The 21,979-nt window shown below is 48.7% G+C and overlaps 2 protein-coding genes across 2 annotated transcripts in view; both read right to left on the bottom strand.

Moving 5' to 3' along the window:
• aif1l (allograft inflammatory factor 1-like) overlaps positions 1-4,557 on the bottom strand; it is a 37,091-nt gene extending 32,534 nt beyond the window's left edge. Inside the window, exons 1-2 of the mRNA XM_078227575.1 lie at positions 4,437-4,557; positions 4,279-4,340 (exon numbers count right to left, since the gene is read on the bottom strand). Of these exons, the coding sequence (XP_078083701.1) occupies positions 4,279-4,340; positions 4,437-4,461 (87 nt within the window). The 5' untranslated portion in view covers positions 4,462-4,557. The remainder of the gene's footprint in view (positions 1-4,278; positions 4,341-4,436) is intronic.
• Positions 4,558-16,674: 12,117 nt separating this feature from the next.
• The window catches only part of LOC144503042 (laminin subunit gamma-3-like), a 101,912-nt gene continuing 96,607 nt past the window's right edge, over positions 16,675-21,979 (bottom strand). Inside the window, exons 24-26 of the mRNA XM_078227544.1 lie at positions 21,067-21,225; positions 19,289-19,388; positions 16,675-17,579 (exon numbers count right to left, since the gene is read on the bottom strand). Coding sequence (XP_078083670.1) covers positions 17,329-17,579; positions 19,289-19,388; positions 21,067-21,225 — 510 coding nt within the window. The 3' untranslated portion in view covers positions 16,675-17,328. The remainder of the gene's footprint in view (positions 17,580-19,288; positions 19,389-21,066; positions 21,226-21,979) is intronic.

Here is a 21,979-nt window from a genome sequence, read left to right as displayed (position 1 = left end):
CCTACCTTTTCAGAAAGGGGAATAGTACTCTGCCTCGATGCTGGCTCTCTGTGAACACAATCTGTTTTTGTGAAAACATTTGGACAATGGGAGCTTTTTACTGGAGCCTTCTATCCCTGCAACTCTGGAAAGGCCAGAGATCTGATCCAATCCCAACTTCTGGCCCTGTCCCAGAATATTTGCTTTGCTAAGTTCCTGTACAATACCAGCACACACTTAACCCAGCTGGTACCTGCACCAGCCAGCCAGTACGAGGAACATGCACAGTGATAAACCCACTGAGGACTCACTGCCTGGACAAACAAAAAAAAACCCCTGCATTTATATAGTGCCTTTAAAGTTAGAGTAAAGTTTATTTATTGGTCACAAGTAAGGCTTACATTAACACTGCAATGAAGTTACTGTGAAAGTGCCCTAGTCACCGCACTCCAGTGCTGTTCGGGTCAATGCACCCTAACCAGCACGTCTTTCAGACTATGGGAGGAAACCGGAGCACCCGGAGGAAACCCACGCAGACACGGTCATGACGTGCAAACTTTACGCAGATAGTGACCCAAGCAGGAAATCGAACCCAGGTCCCCGCTGTGAGGCAGCAGTGCTAACCACGGTGCCACCGCGTCGCCTTTGGGCTCCCAAGGGACAAGTCAGTTTAAGTTTATTTATTAGCATCCCAAATAGCTTACATTAACACCACAATGAAGTTACAGCGAAAATCCCATAGTTGCCACACTCCAGCGCCTGTTCGGGTACACTGAGGGAGAATTTGACATAGCCGGTGCACCCTAACCAGCACGTCTTTCATACTGTGGGAGGAAACCGGAGCACCCGGAGGAAACCCACGTAGACATGGGGAGAACGGGCAGACTCCGCACAGACAGTGACCCAAGCCGGGAATCGAACCCAGGTCCCTGGCACTGTGAGGCAGCAGCGCTAACCACTGTGTCAGTACTTTGGAAATGAAGTTACTGTTGTAACTGACAACACATAGCAGCCAGATTGTACAGAAAGATCACACAAACTGCAATGAGATATTGACCAGAAAATCTGCTTTTTACTGATATTGGATGAATAATCGGCCAGGTCCCTGGGGCGAATGCCCCTGCCTGTCTTTGAAATAGTGCCCATGGGATCTTTCCTATCCACCTGAGAGGGCAGGCAGGGCCTGAGCTTAATGTTCCATCTCAAAGACGGCACCTTCGACAGTGCAGCACTCCCTCAGCACCACAGCAGGATTCTCAATCTGGATTTTGTGCTCGAGTGTCGGGAGTAAGACTCGAACCTGTGTCATTCTGACTCCAAAGGTGAATGTGCCACCCACCTAACCATGGCTGAGCCCGACAATGTTGCTGGATAACATCGTCAGACTGCTCGTGTGAATTCCAACCCCCCCACCCCTGGCCCATCAGCCCATCCGCATTCCAAAATGGAAACCCCAGCAAACAGTTTTAAACGTGTGAGTTCACTAGCAGCTCTCCCGTGGCATTGCTGAAACTGCAGGAGATTTGTCCAGTGAAGCTCACTGTGAACTACACTGCAGCTAAGATAGCGCAATGTGGAATCAGGTTTGAGGCTTTACGGATATAAAGTTTAATTGTTGAAAGAAATAAAACTGGGATTACAGAAAACAAAGAAAATAGAAGCAGGAGGAAGCCATTTGGCCCATCGATCGGATCTCATGTAATTATTTTTGCTGCATTTGTGCATAGGAACAGGAAGAGGCCATTCAGCCCCTTGAACCTGTTCTACCAACAACTTGTGGGCCGAAGGGCCTGTTTGTGCTGTAGTTTTTTTTCTACCAGTCAAGTAGATCATGAGTGACTTGGATAAAAACAAATTACTGCAGATGCCGGAATCTGAAACCAAAAGAGAAAATGCTGGAAAATCTCAGCGGGTCTGGCAGCATCTGTAAGGAGAGAAAAGAGCTGACGTTTCGAGTCTAGATGACCCTTTGTCAGGATGGTGAGTGACCTGGGGGAGGGGAATCTCCCTTTGTCAAAGGGTCATCTGGACTCGAAACGTCAGCTCTTTTCTCTCCTTACAGATGAGTGACTTGGATCTTGACTCCAATTACCTGCCTTAGATCCAGATCCATCTTCACCCAACAAGTAATCTTTACCCAACAGATCCTGCGGGACTATCAAAAGAACTTGGGCATGCCAGACAATGTTTATCCCGCAACCAAGATCATTAGGCGGCACGGTGACACAGTGGTTGGCACTGCTGCTTCACAGCTCCAGGGTCCCGGGTTCGATTCCCGGCTTGGGTCACTGTCTGTGTGGAGTTTGCACATTCTCCTCGTGTCTGCGTGGGTTTCCTCCGGGTGCTCCGGTTTCGTCCCACAGTCCAAAGATGTGCAGGTTAGGTTGATTGGCCATGCTAAAATTGCCCCTTAGTGTCCTGGGATGCGTGGATTAGCGGGTAAATATATGGGGGTAGGGCCTGGGTGGGATTGTGGTCGGTGCAGACTCGATGGGCTGAATGGCCTCTTTCTGTACTGTAGGGTTTCTATGATTTCTATGATTTCTAGAAGCAGATTAGCTGGTTATTATCACGGAGCTGCTTATGGGAGCTTGCTATGCACAAATTAACTTTTTATTTCTTCACAGGACATGAAAGTCCACACTTTTATTGCCCATCTCCAGTTGCCCCTTGAGAAGGTGGTGGTGAGCTGCCTTCTTGAACCCACTGCAGTCCCTGTGGTGTAGGTACACCCACAGTGCTGTCAGGGAAGATGTTCTGGGATTTTGACCCAGCGATAGTGAAGGGACAGCTGATATATTTCCAAGTCAGGATGGTGAGTGACCTGGGGGAGGGGAATCTCCAGCTGGTGATGATGAACTGTCGTGTTTCCTACACAACAGCAGTGACCACTCTTCAGAAAGCACTTCATTGGTTGTTAAGGGCCACAGGGCAATATGAGATAGACGTGCAAATCTCTTTATTCCTCACGGTCTGGTAACCAGAACTAATAAGTGTTGTGGAATTCAGAATAATAATTGGGGGTGGGGCAGGGGCAATTGATGCCTCACGAGCCACCGCGCCCCCTGCCCCTCAGTAACTGTACCTGTTGGTCTTCCATGGAAGGTACATTGCTGGTGGATGCTCAGAGCTGAAGATACAAACTCACTGACAAAGGGACAGTGACAGGGGTTGGAGTAAGACACATAACCAAAGCTTTGTGATAAGTCTAACCCACCCAGAAACCCAGGGACAACCCACCACCCATCTTCAGGAATCCAACCCACACCCTTCCACTGACCCAAGCACCATGGGCGGCACGGTGGCACAGTGATTAGCACTGCTGCCTCACAATGCCAGGGACCCGGGTTCGATTCCCAGCTTGGGTCACTGTCTGTGCGGAGTCTGCACTTTCTCCCCGTGTCTGTGTGGGTTTCCTCCAGGTGCTCCAGTTTCCTCCCGCAGTCTGAAAGACGTGCTGGTTAGGGTGCATTGGCCGTGCTAAATTCTCCCTCAGTGTTACCCGAACAGGTGCGAGAGTGTGGCGACTAGGGGATTTTCACAGTAACTTCATTGCAGTGTTAATGTAAGCCTGACTTGTAACACTAATAAATAAACTAAACTAATAAAGCGAATCAGACAAAAATACATCCAAGTTCAGAATCAGATCAGTCTGTTTCTCTCCACGGATTCTGCCAGAGTTTTTCCAGCATTTTCTGTTTTTAGCTCTGGGTGCGTTCCAATTTCAAAAATATTCAGAGATCTGACATCGTTTCCCCACCGACTGAGGGCAGAAATGATCACAGCTTTAAACATGTTCTTTATGGAGGCTCAGTAAGAGTTTTAACAACACCAGGTTAAAGTCCAACAGGTTTATTTGGTAGCAAATGCCATTAGCTTTGGGAGCGCTGCTCCTTCATCAGATGGAGTGAATATCTGCTCTCAAACAGGGCCCTGTTTGAGAGCAGATATCCCCTCCATCTGATGAAGGAGCAGCGCTCCCAAAGCTAATGGCATTTGCTACCAAATAAACCTGTTGGACTTTAACCTGGTGTTGTTAAAACTCTTACTGTATTTACCCCAGTCCAACGCCGGCATCTCCACTTTATGGAGGCGGCAGAGAGAGAGTAAAAAGAGAAAGAGGGACAGAACACAAGAAAACAGACAGAAATAGAGAGAGGGAGAGTAAAATGAAGAGAAAGGAACACAAAAGAGGGAAAGAGAGAGTCTCTCTCTCACACACACACAGAGGAAAGGACAAGTTTAGAGTGGGGGGAAAGTTGAAGCTGCTGTGAGCAGAGTTTGAGCAGAGTTTCTGACCTTGTTCACTGTGTGTAATCTCTCGTCCTGCTGCGCTTTCCGCAAACCGAACATCTTCCCCCCTGTGAATGAGAGAGGAGCAGATCAGAGCGGGGGCATCCCCCAGACTCACCCCCCCAGACTCTCTGACCCCCCCCAGACTCACCCCCTAAACTCACCCTGAGCCTCCTGTCCCGAGGGCATCTTGACAGACGGAGGGATCCGAGCCTCGGCTTACAGCTCCGGGACTGAACTCACTGCTGAGCCGGAGCCGCTGCTCAGAGCGGGGGGACCCGGGGCGGAGACGCCCGCTGCGGGAAAGGAGAGAAACTGCAGCAGCGGCAGAGCCCTCGCTCCTCCCGGAGACAAACCCCTGACCCACCCCCAGACCCAGCCAAACCCCTGACCCAGCCCACATAATACCCACCCCCAGACCCAGACAAACCCCTGACCCAGCCCACATAATACCCACCCCCAGACCCAGACAAACCCCTGACCCAGCCCACACAATACCCACCCCACTCCCCAATAGCTATCACCCACACCCCCAAAATCACCCCCCACAAAATCACCTCCCCATAGCTATCCCCCAAATCACCAGCCCCTCAGGCCCAGAGACAAACCCTTACCCAGCCCACACAATGCCCCCATAGGTATCACCCCCCCTCCAAAATCACCCACCCCCCAGACCCAGAGACAAACCCCTTACCAAGCCCACACAATACCCACCCCCCCATTGCTATCCCCCAAAATCACCCTTCCTCAAAATTATCCACTCCCAGACCCAGAGACAAACCCCTTACCCAGCCCACATAATACCCACTCCCATAGCTATCACACACCCCCCCATAACTATCCCCCAAATCACCTCCCCCTCCCAAAATCACCCGCCCCCTGGTCCCAGAGCCAATCCGGCCACCCTCCCATGCATCAATACCCTCCCACACAATACTCACCCCAACCCACACAACATCCACCCCCAAACCATCTCCCCCACCCCCAAACCCCTTACCGAGCCCACATAATACCCATCCCCATAGCTATCCCCCAAATCACCCCTTCAAAATCACCCTCCCCCTCAAATCACCCACCCCAGACCCAGAACCAAGCCACACCCCCAAAATCACCAACCCTAACCGCAACCCTCCGATCCTAAACCCACCCCAGACCCAGAACCAAACCACCCACCCAAAATCACCAACCCTAACCCCAAACCTCCAACCCTAACCCCACACCAGCACCCAGAGCAAACCCCAAACCCCAACCAATATACCCCTCCCAAAAAAAATCACCAACCCTAACCCCACAGCAGGACCCTGAGCAGAACCAGAGCCCAGAGCAAATCCCACCCCCCCCCCCCCAATAACTACCCCTCCTCAAAATCACCTAGACTAACACCACACAAGAACCCCCAATACCCACTCCCCAAATCACCAATCCTAACCCCCGCACCAGGTCCCAGAGCAAACCTCAACCCCCCCTGCCCCCTCCCTCACACACAATACCCACCCCAAAATCACCAACCCTAACTCCACGCCAGGACCTGGAGCCAATCCCAACCTCCCCCAATACCTAACCCCAGAAATCACCCACCCTAACCTAAACCTTAACCCCACAGCAGGAGCCGACTCAACACCAAGCCGAACCCCATTCTCAGTCTTAATTCCAGCCCCGGCCCCTGAAACTGACCCAAACAAGCACCAAGACCTGACTCGAACCAAACTACCAATCTCTACCCCCGCAGAACTGGACTCAGCCCCAGATCCAATACCGCTACCAACCCCAAATATAACCCAACACCAAATCCAACCTCACCCCCCCTAGTTCCAAACACACTCCTCTCCACCAATTCCACCTCGAACCCAAATCCAAACTATTCCCAATGGCAGATCAGGAGTGACTGCTGCTATCCACCTTACCACAACCATCCCTCCACCCCCTGCTGCCCCCAAACCAACATTAACCCAAAATCCAAACCCCCAGTGTGGGAGATGTTTCAGTAGTTTGTGAACTTGGCATAGTAAACACTAAAGAAAATCACCTTCGTCTTGTTACTCAAAGGTGATCCTCCATGATTCTGAAACGTGCTGGTTAGGTGCATTGGCTGTGCTAAATTCTCCTTCAGTGTACCCGAACATTGGGGCAAATGAGATCAAAGGTTATGGGGAAAAAGCAGGATTAGGCTATTGAGTTGGATGATCAGCCATGATGGTGATGAATGGTGGAGCGGGCTCGGAGGGCCGAATGGCCTCCTTCTGCTCCTATCCTCTATGTTTCTATGAACAGGTGCCAGAGTGTGGCGACTAGGGGATTTTCACAGTAACTTCATTGCAGTGTTAATGTAAGCCTACTTGTGACACTAATAAATAAACTTTACTTTATCATTTTGCACAAGGGCTTCAAAACCACTTATACAAACAGAAAAGCAACATTAAATAACTCGTTAAAACCAAGGATTTCAGGATCAAGTCAGGAACATCTTCATGGTTCATGCTTCCTCCAAGATTGGCTTCACCAGGCTCCTCTGACAGCCAGACCATGGCCTATTTTTAAGTTGTTTCTGCCAATTCAGTAGAAGTCCGATTACCCCCCCCTTGCTGGATACTCACGGTGGACGGCTGACTGGTTTGTTTGCTTGATTTCCTGAAGGTTAATCCAGGTGCAACCTTTCACCCACATCCTGTCCCTGCGAATCACTCACTCCAGACTATGGAATGCGTAGGCTCCTCTTATCACTGTCCAAACTTTCTCCAAGTTACTTCACGCCGTGACCTTCCCAGCAATCTTCAGAAGCAGCAGCTTTGAATCGGGGATTGTTTAAGTTTGCTCACTCTGTTATCAGTTATTTTTGGGCTGTTGCAGTGATTTCTGCACACGCCGCTCGTTGATGTGAAATTCCTGATATCCTGACAATTTAAACGTACAGTGAGCGAGGGGGGTCACTGTTACCCTTTCACCTCAGCACTGATAACAGCCCAAGTCCCAACGCTGGTCTTGGTCTGTTCACAAATCCAGTTCCTGTGCAGTTATGGAAATGAAAAGAGAGATAAAGTCTCTGGCACCGGGAATTGTTATGGTGCAGAAGGCCATTCAGCCCATCATGTCTGTGCCAGCTCTCTGAATGAGCAATTCATCTAGTCCCATTCTTCCGCCTTCTCCTCGTAACCTGCACATTCTTCCCTTTCAGATAATAATCCAATTTCTTCTTGAATGCCTCAATTGGCCCTGCCGCCAGCACACTCTGAGGCAGCGCCTTCCAGATCCGAAGGACTGCGTGAAAATCTTTCTCCTCCAGTCTCCAATGATTCTTTTTCCAATTTCCTTAAATCTGTGTCCCGTCATTCTTGATCCCTTTTTAAAATAAGTTTATTTATTAGTGTCACAAGTAGGCTTACATTAACACTGCAATGAAGTTACTGTGAAAATCCCCCAGTCACCACACTCCGGCACCTGTTCGGGTACACTGAGGGAGAATTTAGCACGGCCAATGCACCCTAACCTGCACGTCTTTCAGACTGTGGGAGGAAACCGGAGCACCCGGAGGAAACTCACGCAAATACAGGGAGAACGTGCAGACTCCGCACAGACAGTGACCCAAGCCAGGAATTGAACCAGGTCCCTGGCACTATGAGACAGCAGTGCTAACCACTGTGCTGCCCCTCCCATCAATGGGAACACTTTTTAATAACATAAGTACTAGGAGCAGGAGTAGGCCATCTGGCCCCTCGAGCCTGCTCCCCCATTCAATAAGATCATGGCTGATCTTTTCGTGGACTCAGCTCCACTTACCCGCCCGCTCACCATAACCCTTAATTCCTTTACTGCTCAAATATTTATCTATCCTTGCCTTAAAAACATTCAATGAGGTAGCTTCAACTGCTTCACTGGGCAGGGAATTCCACAGATTCACAACCCTTTGTGTGAAGAAGTTCCTCCTCAACTCAGTCCTAAATCTGTCCCCCTTATTTTTGAGGCCATGCCCCCTCGTTCTAGTTTCACCCGCCAGTGGAAACAACTTCCCTGCTTCTATCTTATCTATTCCCTTCATAATCTTATATGTTTCTATCAGATCCCCTCTCATTCTTCTGAATTCCCTATCTACTCTGTCCAGGACCCTCATGGTATTGAATACCTCTATCGAATCTCCTCTCAGCTTTACCTTCCCCAAGGGAGAGAGTCCCAACTTCTCTAATCTATCTTCATAACTGAAGTTCCTCATTGCTGGAACCATTGTGGTGAATCTTTCCGGCACTCTCTCTAATGCTCTCACATCGTTTCTGAAGTGTGTCATCCAGAACTGGACACAATGTAAAGGTTAGGGTCAGGTAAAGGTTAGGGTCAGGTAAAGGTTAGGGTCAGGGTTTGGGGTAGGTAAAGGTTAGGGTTAGGTATAGTTTAGGGTCAGGGTTAAATGGGTTAGGGTTCGGGTTAGTTAAAGGTTGGGGTTCGGGTTAGGTAAAAGTTGGGGTTAGGTAAAGGTTAGGGTCAGGGTTCGGGTTAGGTAAAGGTTGGGGTTAGGTAAAGGTTAGGGTTAGGTAAAGGTTGGGTTAGGGTTAAACGGGACTCACCAAGGTAACATTCCAGGAACGTGTGACTTTTTGTCCATGTTATGTTGATGCTGAAAGTCATGTCATTTGGACTGCGATGCGGTAACATTCTATAATAGAGATGTTCTGTGGCATCACTTGCTGTTATTGGGTAGATTATAACATGCGACACATTATTCTGCTGCAGAGGTGAAGCCAAGATTTAATGCGACCCAAACAAAAGTAAAAATACTGCAGATGCTGAAAATCCAAAATAAAAACAGAAAATGCTGGAAAAACTCAGCAGGTCAGGTTCTGTGGAGAGCAAAATAAAGTCATAGAATCCTTACAGTGCAGAGGGAGGCCATTCAGGCTATCGAGTCTGCACCGACCACAATCCTATCCCCATAACCCCACACATTTACCCTCGCTAGTGCCCCTGACACTAAGGCACAATTGATCATGGCCTATCCATCTAACCCGAACATCTTTGGACTGTGGGAGGAAACTGGAGCACCCGGAGGAAACCCACGGGGAGAATGTGCAAACTCCACACAGAGTGACCCAAGCCGGGAATTGAACCCAGGTCCCTGGCGCTGTGAGGCTGCAGTACTAACCACTGTGCCACCATGCTGCCCTCAATTGTCAATGTTTGAAGTCGTTCTGATGAAGGATCATTGACATGAAATGATCTTTTAAAGTCACATGGGATAATTGCTCGAAATAGACACACACAAAAGTCAGCTGTCATTGGCTGGTCTATTATCAGATGCTGCTTGCCAATTGGTTAGTTTCTCAATCTGTCAGCAGTGATTCGTTGCTGCTTTCAGGAAGGAGGAGCTTTGAGTTAATTAGGCACCAATGAGGACATTTCCGGAGTGATGCCTTGAGGCGTGACAAAGATGTGACACATATAAATAAGTATGTTTACATTCAGAGATAGGAAGAGAAGTCACACCAGACCACAAACCCTAGACTCCTCTGTGCTGCCCACAAGACCAATCTCATCAGAGTCAGCCATACATAGAATCATAGAGCCCCTACAGTGCAGGAGGAGGCCATTCGGCCCATTGAGCCTGCATTGACAACAATCCCACCCAGACCCCATCCCCTTATCTCCACACATTTACCCTGCCAATCCCCATAACCTGCACATCTTGCGATACTAAGGGGCATTCTATCATGGCCAATCAACCTAACCCGCACATCATTGGACTGTGGGAGGAAACCAGACCACCTGGAAGAGACCCACGCAGGCACGGGGGAGAACGTGCAAACTCCACACAGACATCGACCTAAGGCTGGATTTGAACCTGGGTCCCCGGCACTGTGAGGCAGCAATGCTAACCACTGTGCCACCGCGCCGCCCTACATTACACACCATCATTCATCACATCTTTTAGATCGGTAAACAGGCTGTAAAACCTGAGGCAATCGAAGAATGGGTTGACAGCTGAGGTGCCAATATCAATAACATGACTGGCGAACTGTACTTGGACGTGACAAAGCAATCCAGCTGACTGGCTCTAATACGCATAAACCACACAATGCACGCCACTATAATGTATTCATCAAAATAATCATTTAATAAGCGATTAAATATCTTACAAGCATGTCTGTGTTTTCAATCAATTCATATAAATTTGATTTTAGATAGGTCGTGTTGAAGAGATTTCTCATGCAAGGCTGAAGGATGCGTGACACAGTCTTGGGCGTTGAGTGCTGGGATTCAGAAATTCTTAAATTCCAAATCAGACATTGGTGAAGTTTTAGAGTGAGCTTTCTTATCACGATAAGGAATTCTGTTTCATCTTGCAGCACAGCTGGAGGCCATTCTGCCCACTGAGCCTGTACTGGCTCTTAGAGAGAGCTATTCAGTGAGCTGCACTCCTTCCTGTCCTTTCCCCAAGGCCCTGCAGACTCTTCCAATTCAATTTTATGTCCAACTCACTTTCTAAACTTACTGTAGAACCTGTTTTTACTGCCCTTTCAGACTCTGCACTCCACATCCTAAATCACTGCTTAAAAACTTTCCTCCTCATTTCCCCCAGTTCCTTTGCCTTAAGTTTGTGTCCCTCTGGTTACCGATCCTCCTCCCACAGGAAACACCTTCCTTATTTACTTTCTCATATCCGTCTGCGTAGGCATGTAGTGCAGGTAATACGAGGTGGTGTGCATTATTTTCACACAGGAGCTAAGTCTTTTTTCAAATATTTGTCTTTGGAATGTGAGAACTGCCGGTAAGACAATTTTATTTATTTATTAGTGTCACAAGTAGGCTTACATTAACACTGCAATGAAGTTACTGTGAAAATCCCCTAGTCGCCACACTCCGGCGCCTGTTCGGGTACACTGAGGGAGAATTTAGTGTGGTCAATGCACCTTAACCAGCACATCTTCCGGACTGTGGGAGGAAACCGGAGCACCCGGAAGGAACCCTCGCAGACACGGGGAGAACATGCAGACTCCGCACAGACAGTGGCCCTAGCCGGGAATTGAACCTGGTGTGACGCAGCAGTGCTAACCACTGTGCCACCGTGCTGCCCACAATTTCCATTTCTCCTGAGAAAGCTGTGGGTTTTTCTTTTTTTTTAGGAACACTTCAGAGATGATTGGCAACTGGATGTTTTGCTGGGTTATGTCAGAGGGCGGTTACTTGTGTTTGTGATTCAGTCCAGACCAGCTAAGGATAACCGGTATCCACGTGGCACATTAGTGAGCCAGTTCAGCTTTTGTGATTCTGAAGAAATTCTGAAAATGAGCCATATTCCTGATTGTTGAAATTGTGACTCTGTTCCTTCCTGCACCCGGTGCTGCCAACCCTGCTTTTCTGCACTTTCTGCTTTTACTTCAGATTTTCAGCATCTGCAGTATTTTGCTTGAATTTGGGGTTTGGTAATGCCTTTCCAATGAGAATGAGGCCTGTCTGCTGTGTACGGAACATCTTGTTGAAGTTGTACAAGACATTGGTAAGGCCACACTTGGAATACTGTGCACAGTTCTGGTCACCTTATTATAGAAAGGATATTATTAAACTAGAAAGAGTGCAGAAAAGATTTACTAGGATGCTACCGGGACTTGATGGTTTGAGTTATAAGGAGAGGCCGGATAGACTGGGACCTTTTTCCTCTGGAGCGCAGGAGGCTGAGGGGTGATCTTATAGAGGTCTATAAAATAATGAGGGGCATAGATCAACCAATATCTTTTCCCAAAGGTCTAAAACTAGAGGTCATAGGTTTAAGGTGATTCGGGAGAGATACAAAAGAGTCCAGGGGGGCAATCTTTTCACACAGAAGGTGGTGAGTGTCTGGAACAAGTTGCCAGAGGTAGTAGTAGAGGCGGGTACAATTTTATTATTTAAAAAGCGTTTAGACAGTTACATGGGCAAGATGGGTATAGAGGGATATGGGCCAAACGCGGGCAATTATACTTAGCTTAGGGGTTTAAAAAAAGGGTGGCATGGACAAGTTGGGCCGAAGGGTCTGTTTCCATGTTGTAAACCTCTATGACTCTATATCCCATGGCTACTACTTGGAAGAAGAGCAGGGGAGTCTCCCCATGTCCTGGCCAATATTTATCATTCAATCAACATCACAGTGGCACAGTGGTTAGCGCTGCTGCCTCACAGCGCCAGGGACCCGGGTTCAATTCCGGCCTCGGGTCCCCATCTCTGCATGGGTTTCCTCCGGGTGCTCCGGATTCCTCCCACATTCCAAAGGTGTGCGAGTTGGGGTGGATTGGCCGTGCTAAATTGCCCCTTAGTGTCAGGGGATTAGCAGGGTAAATATGTGGGGTTACGGGAATCGGGCTTGGGTGGGATTGTGGTTGGTGCAGACTCGATGGGCCGAATGGCTCCTTTTGCACAATAGGGATTCTAAGAACAGATTATCCGCCCATTGTCACATTGCTGTTAGTGGCAGCTTACAGCGTGGAAATTGGCTAAAAGCAAATTTCTGCAGATGCTGGAATCTGAAACCAAAAGAGAAAACGCTGGAAAATCTCAGCAGGTCTGGCAGCATCTGGGAGGAGAGAAAAGAGCTGACGTTTCGAGTCCAGCTGACCCATTATTAAAGTTTTGACAGAGAGTCATCAGGACTCGAAACGTCAGCTCTATTCCCTCCTCCCAGATGCTGCCAGAGCTGCTGAGATTTTCCAGCATTTTCTCTCGTGGTGGAAATTGGCTACTGGGTTTATCCCTTCATTACCACAGTGACCGCACTGCGAAAAGTATGTCATTGGCTGTAAAATGCTTTGGGATGTCCTGAGATTGTGAAAGGTTCTACAGAAAAACAAGTTCTCCAGCTGCTTTTTTAATGAGTGGAACAGCACGAGCAGTGGGCATTTGAATTTCCGATATGTTATCGAGAAAGGAGGAAGAGGGAAAGGTAGCAACGTGGGGTGGGGGCAGAGGAAGCTTGTGTGTTGTTATTGCAAAATGGCCGAATGATCCTCTTTCTGAGACCTTGCTTTGCATAAAGGTGGATTTAAAGGCAATTTCAGCCTGTCTAATGAATGGGTTTATTGACAGTGCGTTATAAGAGTCAGTGTTTATTTCCTGCTGTTGTAAACATCTCTCTGAATAATCTGAAGGTAATACATTTCTGAGTGGATTCGATAAAGAGCGGTTAATTATTAATAGTTACTGTCATTACTCACCTTCAGGCTGGCACCTTATTGATCTATCTCTGGAGTTGCTTCCATAAATCTGTCTTCTCCTATAGCACGCACCTTACAACCTCTCTCTCTGACCAACCTTTAGGCCACTCGTCCTGATATTCTCATTCTGTGACTCAGGTTCAAATTCCCTTTGGGTAATCGCTCCTGTGAAGCGCCTTGGGTGCTGTGTTAAAGGTGCTATGTAAATACAGGTGGTTGTTGTGGTGAACCTCTTGTGGTATTGTTCACGGTAAGCAGGATGATAAAGAATGTCATTGACTGGAAAACATTTTGAGATGTCTTGAGGTTGTGCGACGTAAGTTAATTAGTTTGTTCAATACACTGCTTTATAAACACTGTACCGGACAAAGTATTATTCTGCTGCTAAGGTTAATGTCTAACAGCTAGAAAGTGCCTGATGATTAATTTGAGATGAAATTAGATTGTGTTTTGTACATTGGCAGCTTCTGGTAAAGGTTGGCTCCAGGCCAGCGAAAAGTTTGCAAAAAAACAACTGCGTTTGCTCATATAGGAGGGACCACACAGGTACAAGGTTCTTTCGGACAGAGTGCTGGGTGGTCTGTGGTTCCTTACACACACTGCCAGTGGTCCGAGGTTCTTTCGGACAGTGTCGGGTGGTATGAGGTTCCTTACACACAGTGTCAGGTGGGTACGAGATCCTACAGACAAAATAACTCCCACTTTTGCTCACTGCTCTTTGCTGATGTTAATGGAGCAAGAATAAAGTATTAAAAGTGACCTTCACCTCCCTGGATTAGCGTAACTCCAAAGTCAACAATAAGACCCGTGACTTCGACAGTCACCAATTATCATTTTCTTTGAAAGATATTAATTCACATGATTTGCCGTAGACAAAAAATGATGCTTTGCTATTCAGCCAATAGGGTTGAGGTACCACAGTGCTAGTGTGATCCTGTCAAAGGCTGTAGACTGGTCGGGTGGTTTATTTGGTAGCAAACGCCACTAGCTTTTGGAGCGCTGCTCCTTCCTCAGGTGAGTGGGAGTTCTGTCCACAAACAGGGTATATAAAGACACAAACTCAATTTACAGAATAATGATTGGAATGTGAGTCTTTACAGCTAATCAAGTCTTAAAGGTACAGACAATGTGAGTGGAGAGAGCATGAAGCACAGGTTAAAGAGATGTGTATTGTCTCTAGACAGGGAAAGCCAGTGAGACTTTGCAAGTCCAGGCAAGTTGTGGGAGTTACAGATAGTGTGACATGAACCCAAGATCCCAGTTGAGGCCGTCCTCATGTGTGCGGAACCTGGCTATCAGTCTCTGCTCAGCGACTCTGCGCTGTTGTGTGTTGCGAAGGCCGCCTTGGAGAATGCTTACCCAAATATCAGAGGCCGAATGCCCATGACGGCTGAAGTGCTCCCCAACAGGAAGAGAACAGTCTTGCCTGGTGATTGTCGAGCAGTGTTCATTCATCCATTGTCGTAGCATCTGCATGGTCTCCCCAATGTACCATGCCTCGGGACATCCTTTCCTGCAGCGTATCAGGTAGACAATGTTGGCCGAGTTGCAAGAGTATGTACCGTGTACCTGGTGGATGGTGTTCTCACGTGAGATGATGGCATCCGTGTCGACGATCCGGCACGTCTTGCAGAGATTGCTGTGGCAGGGTTGTGTGGTGTCGTGGTCACTGTTCTCCTGAACGCTGGGTAGTTTGCTGCGGACAATGGTTTGTTTGAGGTTGTGTGGTTGTTTGAAGGCAAGAAGTAGGGGTGTGCCACTTCTTGCCTTCAAACAACCGCACAACCTCAAACAAACCATTGTCCGCAGCAAACTACCCAGCGTTCAGGAGAACAGTGACCACGACACCACACAACCCTGCCACAGCAACCTCTGCAAGACGTGCCGGATCATCGACAGAGATGCCATCATCTCACGTGAGAACACCATCCACCAAGTACACGGTACCTACTCTTGCAACTCGGCCAACGTTGTCTACCTGATACGCTGCAGGAAAGGATGTCCCGAGGCATGGTACATTGGGGAAACCATGCAGACGCTACGACAAGGGATGAATGAACACCGCTCGACAATCACCAGGCAAGACTGTTCTCTTCCTGTTGGGGAGCACTTCAGCGGTCACAGGTATTCGGCCTCTGATATTTGGGTAAGCATTCTCCAAGGCGGCCTTCACAACACACAACAGCACAGAGTCGCTGAGCAGAGACTGATAGCCAGGTTCCGCACACATGAGGACGGCCTCAACCGAGATCTTGGGTTCATGTCACACTAGCTGTAACTCCCACAACTTGCCTGGACTTGCAAAGTCTCACTGGCTGTCCTGTCTGGAGACAATACACATCTCTTTAACCTGTGCTAATGCTCTCTCCATTCACATTGTCTATACCTTTAAGACTTGATTAGCTGTAGAGACTCACATTCCAATCATTATTCTGTAAATTGAGTTTGTGTCTCTGTATTCCCTGTTTGTGAACAGATCTCCCACTCCACCTGATGAAGGAGCAGCACGCTCTGAAAGCTAGTGGCGTTTGCTACCAAATAAACCTGTTGGACTTTAACCTGGTGTTGTTAGACTCCTGTGTTTACCCCAGTCCAACGCCGGCATCTCCACATCATGATTGGCCGGGAGGTCAGGATTTCCAGATGTCATAGAGCCATAGAAAATTACAGCTCTGAAACAGGCCTTTTGGCCCTTCTTGTCTGTGCCGAATTGGGAGATTTCAGAATGTGGCACTGATTCACGGTCAGCGACACTGGATGACGCAGGAACATGAAGGCTTCAGGCTCAACCTGTTTGTTTTAAATTCAGTCTGGGGGATGTGGGTGTCGCTGAATGGGCCAGCTTTTATCACCTGAATCTAATTGCCCTCGAGAAGGTGATGGTGAACGCCTTCTGTAACCACTGCAGTTCACGTGGCCACAGGGTAAACGGGGACAGACCATCAGTGTTAATGTCACTGGACTAGTTATCCAGAGGCTAATGATCCAGACATTCATTCAAATCGCAGCACACCAGCTGAGAGAATCTAAGTTTGATCAATAAATCTGGAATAAAATGCTGGCAACACTATTGGTTATTGTGAAACTATCGGATTGTCAAAGAAACCCATCTGGTTTAGGGAAGGATATAATAGAATCCTACAGTACAGAAGGAGGCTATTCGGCCCATCGAGTCTGCACCGACCACAATCCCACCCAGTCCCTATCCCCAAAACCCCATGCATTTACCCTGGCTAGTCTCCCTGACACTAAGGGTCAATTTAGCAAGGCCAATCCACCTAACCCACAGACTGTGGGAGGAAACCGGTGCACCCGGAGGAAACCCACGCAGGCACGGGGAGAATGTGCAAACTCCACACAGACAGTCACCCAAGTCAGGAATCAAACCTGGGTCTCCGGAGCTGTGAGGCAGCAGTGCTAACCACCGTGCCACCGCGCTGCATCTGCTGTCCTTTCCCGGTCTGGCCTATATGTGACCATTAACTGTCCTCGGAAATAACCCAGCAATTCAGTCAGTGGAACGAAACACTAAAGAGAATGAATCTGGGAGCGCAAGGATAGACTCTGAACTCCGCGGATCAGTGAGAGAGCAGAACAGTCTCCTGTTAGGAGTCTGAGCATTGGGGTGCAGGGGCAGTGTTAGTCCCAATGGGTGTCTTATTAACATTGTATGAACAATGGGTAGCTGGTTGACTTCCTGGATTCACACCTATCCAACGTCGCAAAGCCAGGAGATGTTATTGGGTTAAAATTGGAAGGAATGTTGAAGGGGGTTAAATATCTAATCAAATTACTCATTCAAAATGGCAGCGATGGCCAACGCCTTGAGATTATAACATAGAAATTGTCCACAGTAATCACGTCTCCTCTCTCTAAGCTCCCTGAGCCTCTACAAGCCCACTCTGTTGTAGCAGCCTTGCGGTAAGTTCTGAACAATGTCCTCCAGGTTGTGTTTCTCTGTCTCGATCTCCTCAATGTCCTTTTCAAATGTTTTCATCTTCAGGATCTGCATCTCGGAGGCAGCTTCCAGCTCCCGCACTTTCTGTGCCAGTTTCCGATCAATCGTCCACCTCAGAGCACCCATCTGAGTCTGTGTTTTATTCAGTGTTTCCTCTGTCACCTGGTCAATCTCAAGGCTCTCTGTCAAAACAGAAAGAAAAAACAAGGTTTCATACAGCAGCATCCCCGCAGTTTCACAACAGGAATCTCCATTCGGCGGTTCCTTGACACTGTGACCTGGGCCTTCGTGACCCCGTGACTCTGTGGCCCGGGCTCTGTGACCTCGCGACTCTGTGGCCTATGACCAGGGCTCTGTGACCCCGTGACCCAGGGCTCCGTGACCCTGCGACCCAGGTCTCCGTGACCCCGCGACCCAGGTCTCCGTGACCCCGCGACCCAGGGCTCTGTGATCCCATGACCTGGGACTGTGTGAGCCAAGACTCCTTGGTGCGGGGCTCCATGCCAGACAGTGACTAGTTCGGTATCGCATGGACCTGTGCTAGACCCCAACTGTCCACATTAGATATTAAGGACTTGGAAGAGGGAACTGAATATATTATCTCCAAATTTGCAGATGATACAAAGTTGGGAGGGAGGGTGAGCTGTGAGGAGGATGCAGAGATGCCTCAGTGTGATTTGGGCAGGCTGAGTGTGTGGCTAAATGCATGGCAGATGCAGTATAATGTGAGTAAATGTGAAGTTATCCACTTTGGTAGCAATAATAGGAAGGCAGATTATTATTTGAATGGGTGTAAATTGAGAGTAGTGGATACTCAGCGAGACCTTGGAGTCCTCATGCATCAGTCGCTGAAAAGTAGGCATGTAGGTGCAGCAGGCAGTAAAGAAGGCACTGGTATGCGGGCCTTCATAGCGAGAGGATTTGAGTATAGGGATAGGGATGTTTTACTACAATTGTATAGGGCACTTGGTGAGGCCACACCTGGAGTATTGTGTGCAGTTTTGGTGTCCTTATCTGAGGAAGGATGTCCTTGCTATAGAGGGAATGCAGCAAAGGTTTACCAGGCTGATTCCTGGGATGGCAGGTCTGTCATATGAGGAGAGACCAAATCAGTTAGGATTATATTCACTGGAGTTTAGAAGAGTGAGAGGGGATCTCATAGAAACTTATAAAATTCCAACATGGTTAGAGAGGTAGATTCAGAAAGAATATTCCTGATGGTGAGGGAGTCCAGAACTAACGGTGATAGTCATCGAGGTTTACAGCATGGAAACGGGCCCTTCGGCCCAACTTGTCCATGCCGCCCTTTTTTTCAAATCACTAAGCTAGTCCCAATTGCCCGCGTTTGGCTCACATCCCTCTATACCCATCTTACCCATGTAACTGTCTAAACGCTTTTTAAAAATTGTACTCGCCTCTACTACTATCTCTGGCAGCTCGTTCCAGACACTCACCACCCTCTGAAAAAATTGCCCCTCTGGACACTTCTGTATCTCTCCCGAATCACCTTAAACCTATGCCCTCTAGTTTGAGGATAAGGGGGTAATCCTTTTAGAACTGAGGTGAGGAAAATGTCTTCACCCAGAGGGTGGTGAATGTGTGGAATTCACCACCACAGGAAGTCGTTGAGGTCAAAATGTTGTCTGATTTCAAGAAGAAATTAGATAGAGCTCTTGGGGCTAAAGGGATCAAGGGATATGGGGGGAACGGCGGGGGGGGATCAGGATATTGAATTTGATGATCAGCCATGATCGTAATGAATGGGGGAGCAGGCTCGAAGGGCCGAATGGCCTCCTCCTGCTTCTAGTTTCCATGTTTCTATGACCCCGGGCTCCGTGACCCTGCAGCCTGGCTCTCTCTCCAATAGCCTGTCCCCAGTCCACAAACATACCGACTGTTCTCAGCAACTGCATCAGCTGCTTCAGTTCACCATCAAGCGAGTCCTTTGCTTCCTCCATGTCCTTGTCCATCGCCGTTGTCTCGCGCAGGAGCTGTAGCAGAAAGGGAAACCAACACAAGGTCAACGTGCCAGCCTCGGTCAGCTGGTAGCCTGCCTTGTCCTTCAATCCCAGTGGGCAGGACCGAGAGAGGGTGCTGCACGGTTAGGGGGTGCCATGCAGCAGAGATGGTAACGGACTAAAGCACAGTGCTTGAGGTGGATGTTAAAGGTCTCAAACAGAAGGGCAGCAAGTTCTCACACCGTGCTACTATTTCTAGCCTGGGCAGCACGGTGGCACAGTGCCTGGCACTGCTGCCTCACAGGATCAGGGACCCAGGTTTGAATCTGACCTCGGGTCACTGTCTGTGCGGAGTCTGCACGTTCTCCCCGGGTCTGCGTGGGTTTCCTCCGGGTGCTCCGGTTTCCTCCCACAGTCCGAAAGACGTGCTGGTTAGGGTGCGTTGGCTGTGCTAAATTCTCCCTCGGTGTACCCGAACAGGTGCCGAAGTGCGGCGACTAGGGGATTTTCACAATAACTTCATTGCAGTGTTAATGTAAGCCTACTTGTGACACTAATAAATGAACTTAAACTAAAAGCCATTCCGTACATGGTAGGATCCCACAAAGAGCAGCAAATCATTTGAACTGGTTCAACATCACATGTGCGGAGGGGGCCTGTGACAGTGCAGCACTCCGTCAGCACTGCTCCAACTGCTGTATTGAAGCATTAAAATACCATCTGTCTGATTCTTACTGTGACCCGGCTCTCGCTCAGCTGCAGCTGGTGGGGTTAATCTAGAGTGATCGTGTTGCCCGTTCTAACGCAACATTACCCCGCTACATTGACTTTAACATGGCAAGGCCAAGTGACTTTTCCCACTTCCCATAGAATCCCTACAGTGCAGGAGGAGGCCATTCGGCCCATCAAGTCTGCACCCACCACAATCCCACCCAGGCCCTATCCCCTTGATACCACGTATTTACCCTGCTAATCCCCTGACACTAGGGTCAATTTAGCATGGCCAATCCACCTAACCCGCACATCTTTGGACTGTGGGACAAAACCGGAGGAAACCCATGCAGACGTGGGGAGAATGGGCAAACTCCACACAGACAATGACCCGAGGCTGGAATCGAACCCGGGTCCCTAGCGCTGTGAGGCAGCAGTGTTAACCACTGTGCCACCCCGCATGTTCGTATGTAAATGCGTCAATGATATTTAGCTAAAGTTTCTCCGACATATAAACATGACGCATGCCACACACACACACTCTGGATTTGCTGACTCTACTTGGGTCCATTCCCGGAGTTGTTGCTGTGTGTGTTCCAGTCTCCAAACACTCCAGCCCCTCTCTCTCCCGACTGACATGCCCATCTTTGCCCCTTTCCACCTTCCCACAACCAACCGGAAAGCAAACAGGCTTTTCCCTGCTTTGCCGGATGGTTCGTGGCTGTCAGCATTTTCTCTCTCCAATGGTCAATATTTTCGTAACTCATAAAAAGAGTTGAAAAATACAGATACTTTTAAAATTATCTTTTAACGCTCCTGTGGGTTTTTTTTGCTGGCAGTAACTTAGAGATTAATCTTTGATTTCTGAAGATTCCAGAAAACTCTGGAGGGTTGGTAGTCCGTGACAACGGATATAAAACTTTACCTTGACAACCGACTAAAAGTTAACAGCCTACGAAATGTGGGAGGCCTCAACGAGATAACGTTCCTTTAGCCTTACCTTTGCTGCTGCTTCTGAGTCCTCCTGGACTGTCACCTTCAAGGCTGCGGTCTGGTCCTCCTGGGCCTCGAGTCGTTCCTGCATGGCCTCCAGATTTGGACGGAGTGAGTTGGATTGCGTGGCCTGATCCTGGGCTCGTCTCCTGATTTTCTGGGCCTCCTGGAAGGTAAAAGGAAGCCAGAAGTTGTCCAACGCTTAGGAACAGAGGTGGTGGGTGAGGAGCCCTGGAGAATTCCAGTCCACCAGCCAGATCCATCTAGGCGGCATGGTGGCACAGTGGGTTAGCACCGCTGTCTCACAGCGCCAGGGACCCAGGTTCGATTCCCAGCTTGGGTCACGGTCTCGGACCAATTGCACGCCGGGGCCCATTAGAGTGAGGAGCCCACAGCTTCCAGCAATGGTCCATTCCTGGTCCCAAGTTTGTTCAGTAAGAAGTTTAACAACACCAGGTTAAAGTCCAACAGGTTTATTTGGTAGCAAAAGCCACACAAGTTTGTTACCAGGACATAAAGCATCCAAGGCTGTACTTCCCGCTGTTTGCAGCTAACCAGCATCTTCCCCGGGACTGATGGATTCTGCCAACCACCCAACGCTGAGGAACAGAACTGGTGGGTGAGGGGCCCTGGAGTATTCCAGTCCACCAGCCAAATCCATTGCAATCGCTTGCAGAGCAATGGATTGTACAGGCCAGATGGACAAAGTGAAAGTTGATCCCAGAGAGTCAAAGATTAAAGGGCACTACACGATGGCAGGAGGTCATTCCGATCTGGTGGAGATAGAAACATAGAAGATAGGAGCAGGAGGAGGCCATTCGGCCCTTCGAGCCTGTTCCGCCATTCATCACGATCATGGCTGATCGTCCAACTCAATAGCCTAATCCTGCTTTCTCCTTTGATCCCATTCATCCCAAGTG

This window comes from Mustelus asterias, chromosome 13 (assembly GCF_964213995.1).
Source record: "Mustelus asterias chromosome 13, sMusAst1.hap1.1, whole genome shotgun sequence".
Lineage (NCBI taxonomy): Eukaryota > Metazoa > Chordata > Chondrichthyes > Carcharhiniformes > Triakidae > Mustelus > Mustelus asterias.
The sequence above is the reverse complement of the archived record's forward strand: the minus strand, read 5'-3'. Positions and strand labels throughout refer to the sequence as shown.